The 6,008-nt window shown below is 46.1% G+C and overlaps 1 protein-coding gene across 2 annotated transcripts in view; it reads right to left on the bottom strand.

Annotated features, from left to right (window-relative positions):
• REPS2 (RALBP1 associated Eps domain containing 2) overlaps positions 1–4,897 on the bottom strand; it is a 231,222-nt gene extending 226,325 nt beyond the window's left edge. For both annotated transcript variants that reach the window (XM_007454850.1, XM_007454849.1), the window contains exon 1: positions 4,664–4,897. In XM_007454850.1, coding sequence (XP_007454912.1) covers positions 4,664–4,897 — 234 coding nt within the window. The remainder of the gene's footprint in view (positions 1–4,663) is intronic.
• Between the last annotated feature and the right edge of the window lie 1,111 nt (positions 4,898–6,008).

Genomic DNA, 6,008 nt, shown 5'->3' with positions numbered 1-6,008 from the left:
TGTGCTCCGCAAATGGGAGAGGCCACGACAGTGAGAGGCCCGCATAACGCAAGAAAAAAAAAAAAAAAAAAAAAAAAAAAAAAAAACTAATTATAATGACTACTTGAAATATGCACAGCATTCTCAAAGACTAAGACACCATCCTGAAAGACAGATATTATAAAGGAGTCTATATAGTTTGTTAATTCATTACATCAAGCAGAAAACTTGCCAGTTTAAGGTAGATACTTTTGTTCTAGCTGTTATATTTTCTTACTCAAACCCTAAAAAATAAAAACATTTGCACTGCGGGACTTCCTTGGCGGTCCAGTGGTTAGGACTCAGCGCTTTCACTGCCAAGGGCCGGGGTTCGATCCCTGGTCAGGGAACTAAGATCCCACAAGCCCCGTGGCAAGCAAGCAAGAAATAAATAAATAAATAAAACATCTGCTTTGGAATGTAAGCTCTGTGATGACAGGGGTTTGTGTTTGATTCACAGCTGTAACCTCAGCATCTAGAACAGTGCCTGATGCACAAAAGAAACTCAAATACCTCAAATACACATCCAACCCAAGTCTATGCATTCTAGTAAAATGCTGGCCTTTCAATACCAATGAAATACTTCACAACCTGGGAAACCAATCACTCTAACATCTATAGCTCTTTGTCTTGAAGTATTAAACAAAAACTATTTACTTGTTTCTCAGACATCCATATTTACTTTTTCTAATTTAAATGTTTTACTCTAACATTTTTGTACCTAGTACTAGAATCCTGTTTTAAAATAAATCACGACTTCCCTGGTGGCACAGTGGTTGGGAATCTGCCTGCCAATGCAGGGGACACGGGTTCGAGCCCTGGTCGGGGAAGATCCCACATGCCGCGGAGCAACTAAGCCCGTGAGCCACAACTACTGAGCCCACATGCCGCAACTGGTGGAGCCCGTGCACCTAGAGCCCATGCTCCGCAACAGGAGAAGCCACCGCGATGAGAAGCCCACACACCACAACGAAGAGTAGCCCCCCTTCACCGCAACTACAGAAAGCCCACGCGCAGCAACGAAGACCCAACACAGCCATAAATAAATAAATAAATAATAAAATTTATTACAAAATAATAAAATAAAATACATCAACACCTCTCTATAAAGAGACCAAAAGGCCTTTCAAAATAAGCCATTATGATGCACTAAAATATAATCCAAGACAGAAAATAAGCATATGGAAAAATCCTAAACATCATATGTCTCTAGGGAATTGCAAATTACATCAACAAGATACCACTATATACCTATGAGAATGGTGAAAATCTAGAACACTGACAACACCACATGTTGATGAGGATATAGAGCAAGAGGACTTCTCATTCATTCCTGGGGGGATTGCAAATGGTACAGCCACTCAGGAAGACAGTTTGGCAGTTTCTTACAAAACTAAACTCACTCCTACCATATGATCCAACAATCACACTTACTGGTATCTACCCAAAGGGGTTGAAAACTTAAATGCACACAGATGCTTACAGCAACTGTATCCATAACTGCCAAAACTTGAAAGCAACCAAAATGTCCTCCAGTAAGTGAATGGATAATTGTGGTACATCCAGACAATGGAATATTATTCAGCAGTAACAAGAAATAAGCCATCAAGCTATGAAAAAACATAGAGGAATCTTAAGTGCATACTACTAAATGAAAGAAGCCAATCTGAAAAGATTACATACGGTTTGATTCCAACTATATGACATTTTGGAAAAAGGCAAAACTCTGGAAACAGTAAAAAAGATCAGTGGTTGCCAGGGTTTGGGAGTAAGAACAAGGGACGAATAAGTAGGGCACAGAGGATTTTTAGGGCAGTGAAACTACTCTGTATGATACTACAATGGTGGATACTCGTCATTATACATTTGTCCAAAACCAAAGAATGTACATCACCAAGAATGAACCATAATGTAAACTATGGACTCTGGGTGATTACGATATACCAATGCAGGTTCACCAATTGTAAAAAATGTACCCCTCTTGTGGGGTGTTGATAATGGGGGAGGCTAGGCATGTGTGGGGCAGGGTGTATATGGGAACTCTGTGTACCTTCCCCTCAATTTTGCTGTGAACCTAAAACTGCTCTGAAAAGATAAAGTCTATTAAAAATATATATATATATGTATTTCAACTGAAAACAAAATCCCTAAGATAACTCACTTCCATAAAAAAGTAATAGGTATAGTGGTTTATTTTTATTCCAAGGAGGAGACAAAGTAAAGTATTTTTATAGAACATTTGCTTCAGGTAAGATTTTCAACCTTCCTGGAACATTATGGTAATCTTAACTGTATGCTTATTAAAAAGAAAAAAAAATCTGTTACCATAGAAACTACCAGGGCTAGTTAATGACTCCATGACTTGGGCAGTTATACCTGTTGGGTCACTTAATTAAACTTACAGGTTCCTGTTTAACAGAGAAAGGCTAAAAACATCTACATCTGTTTAAAGAAAGGCTAAAACACTCATGGGGTAGTGCAAATCAGGATAAATGGAGTGCACATGTGTACTGGGAGTACACACACCCAGACACAGTAAAAATTAGGTGGCTGCTGGCTGCTGGCTTTGTTTGAATCTCTTCTGATTACATTTCTCTGTCCAGGATGCCTTTGATGTTCATGTTCACCTATACGAAGAATATTGGGTTACTGTACTGCGTTAAGTTAATGGGGAAGGATATATTTTGTTTTGCTGGGCTGAATACGGGAGCTTTAAAGCTCTGAGAGATTTACTACAAGCAATATTCTAGGGATGTCCCCTTTTGCCAGCATCTTTTGCAAGCAGGTTTCGACTAGACATCAAGAATATAATCTCATCCATACAATGGCACTGTGCCTTGAGTTCTTTTTAAATCTTAAACACCTCAAGGGAGCATAAGTTCTAACACCAGGAAAGCCCCCTCCCCAAGTCCTTAGAAGTCAACCAACATAATTCATATTTAATATGCCCACCATCTCTTATCACACTCCATATACTACTGACAACAAAATAAGCCTTAACAGGTGCCCAGCTGTCACTTACTTGCTGTGTGGCCTCAGTCACTCCTCTTTCAGTTGAGAAATAGCAACAGCATTTAATAAATTTATTATGCTTGGGAGTATTCTGAGGGCCTCATGTAATAGCTGTGGTTTGTGTTTTAAAATATTGACTTTTCCTCTACCTGGTCTAGCTTAACTGCTCAACAGCAGAGGCTGAACTGTCTCCATAGCAAGGACTTCTTAAGGGACAAACAGCCATGTTAAGGTCTGTGAATACTAATTATATTTTCAGAAATCTTGAATTCTGAAAAGTGAGAGATTACAGGGGGGCTAAAGTTATGCTCACAAACAGACAGAGTGTATGCATGCCCCAGAAGTATAAAATGCAGTCAAGTGATTTAAAAAAAAAGTCTACACACACAATGATATTATAAGTGAACCATAAAACCCTCAATACTCCTTTGGAACTGGATTTTAAAATACCACTCCCCACTTGAAATATACAACTGATGTTAATGTTCATACTGACTCCAGCTTTTAAGAAAAGGTTCATTTCACATTTGAGGCCTGATATTAAGAATCACCAGGCTTCCCTGGTAGTTCAGTAGTTAAAAATCCGCTTGCCAGGTTCGAGCCCTGGTCCGGGAAGATCCCACATGCCGCGCAGCAACTAAGCCCGTGCGACACAACTACTGAGCCTGCGCTCTAGAGCCCGTGAGCCACAACTACTAAGCCCATGCTCCACAATTACTGAAGCCTGAGTGCCTAGAGCCGATGCTCTGCAACGAAGAGTAGCCCCCGCTCACAGCAACTACAGAAAGCCCGCATGCAGCAACGAAGACCCAATGCACCCAAAAATAATTTTTTTAATAGTCATTAATTCTAAAAAAAAAGAAAACGAAAGCACAAAACAAAAACAGCATCTACTGCGCATCATCCGCCTCCTCCTTTTTCAGGTACGGAGCAGCCAAAAGGATGTAGCTATGACACAATTACTTTGCAATTCTATTTCAAGTCCAAATAATGATAAGATGGGAAACTACAACTGTCCCCCAGGGTGGACGTCTGGGATCCACCTCTAGCCCTAAATAGGGAGCTTGTCTCTGCCTTGACAGACGTCCTCTTACAGCCCTGTGTCCCTGTTCTGCAATTTGTCATTAGGCTTTCCAGTTTAATGCTAATATGCAGAAATATGTTAGTGGGCAAATATATATAGTAGATACGTATATATTACAAGTAGTATATAAAGCGGACAACATTCTCCAATCCTGCAAGCGCCCGCCCACCCACCCAGGAGAGGGAAGGGCAGGAGCCTCGAGCAGAGGTTAAACCAGACATCAGCCAAAACAAACACCACTTCCAGAACAAGGTAAACTTTGGGTCTGGGCGGCTGCAGAGCCCCAGAAACGGCCGGGGAGGGGAGAGAGTGTCCGTCAGCCTCAGGGGAGGAAGATGAGGAGCGCACCCAGCACTGCTGAGCTGCGGAGGAGGCTGGTGTCCCCTGGGGGACAAGGGCGTCGCCGCCATTCCCGACTGCGAAGCCCCTCTCCACAACCTGGCCAAGGCCTCCGGGTGCCTGTCGGCAGCCGTGTCGCCCCACCCCGCCCCCCTGTCCCCGTAGCAATGGTCCCCACAGACCCACAGGGGCAGGGGCGCGGGGACCTACCTGGTGCAGCGTCTCGGCGGGCAGCTGCGACGCCCGGAACAGGTCGGCCACGGGGCCCGAGGCTGCGGTGGCCGCGCCGGGGGCGGCCCTGGAGGCCTCAGGGGGCCCGGACACGGGGCCCCCGCCTGCGGCGCCGGCGCAGCGCGCAAAGAGCTCAGAGTAGCACTGCTGCTCGCCCTCGCTCAGCAGCAGCGGCGGTCCAGAGCCGCAGCCCCCGCTTGCTGCCGCCTCCATGGAGCCTGAAAGGGGGCCCAGCGGAGCACCGTCCCCGGTTAAGGCGCCGCCGCCTTCACCACAGCCTCCGCCGCTTCAGCCTCGGCCTTGGCCGCCGCCGCCCCGACGCCCCGCAGCTGCCGCGCGGCCGCTTCCTCCCGGCGCGCGCCGGCCCCGCCCCCGGACTTGAATGTTGTGCCTCCGCCGCGCGGCACATGGAGACAGGCGCGGCGCGGCCCAATCACGGCCTGGGATCGCACCCCAGCCCCGCCCCGCCCCGCCCCGTGCGCTCCGGACCAGGTAAGTAACTCCGCGCGCTGGCCGCTTTACGGACGGTCACCTGCTCAGCCCGCGCTGCAGAGTCTAGAGGGCAGGAGCCAGCGCTGTTCCGCGTCCACCCAGCGCGAGAGGGGCATCTTTGGCCCTTCTCCCTGGCCGGGAAGGGGAACATCTAGACCCACCTGCAGAATGGTGCTTTTCATGGGGCGGGAAAGGCTGTGGTGTTTTCTCCCTAGGACGCTGGAGCAAGTGTAGTGCCCACGACACGCCGTGCCCTTCCCAGAAAGGGACGAGGCATGGGAAATGAGGCTTCGCTTTTTCCATGACAGTACCCCTTATGTCCTGAAAAGCTGGAGGGCAGAGATCTCCATACGAACCAGGGTCCCATTGACTCGTATAGTGTTCTAGGTGGCGACGGGGTTAGGCCACTTTCTCAGGCAAGGCTCAAACCTGGAGTTGAGCCTTAAAAAGGAATAACATCGGTTAGTGTTAAATACTAGAGTAATAGGAGTGAAAAGGGCCCTGGGAAGAATTGCATATGTATATGCATTAATCCTGGCTGGGAAACACTAACCCAAGTGAAAAACATCAGTCCAGGGTTAAACACTAAACACTGGATAGATAGATAGGTAGATAGATAGATAGATAGATAGGTAGGTAGATAGATAGAGATATATCTTTCACCCCAAATAGTGTTATTTTAATTAAAAACAAAACAAAAACCATCTCAGGAAATAGCACTGATGATAACAAATATACTTTGGTATTTTGATCAACTAAAATAAGGACCAAGGACAGGAAAAGAAAAAAAGAAAAAGGAAGGTAAAGACGGGGGGGGGGGGGGGGAGGAGGG

This window comes from Lipotes vexillifer, unplaced genomic scaffold (assembly GCF_000442215.2).
Source record: "Lipotes vexillifer unplaced genomic scaffold, Lipotes_vexillifer_v1.1 scaffold586, whole genome shotgun sequence".
In the NCBI taxonomy this organism is placed as follows: Eukaryota; Metazoa; Chordata; class Mammalia; order Artiodactyla; family Lipotidae; genus Lipotes; species Lipotes vexillifer.
The sequence above is the reverse complement of the archived record's forward strand: the minus strand, read 5'-3'. Positions and strand labels throughout refer to the sequence as shown.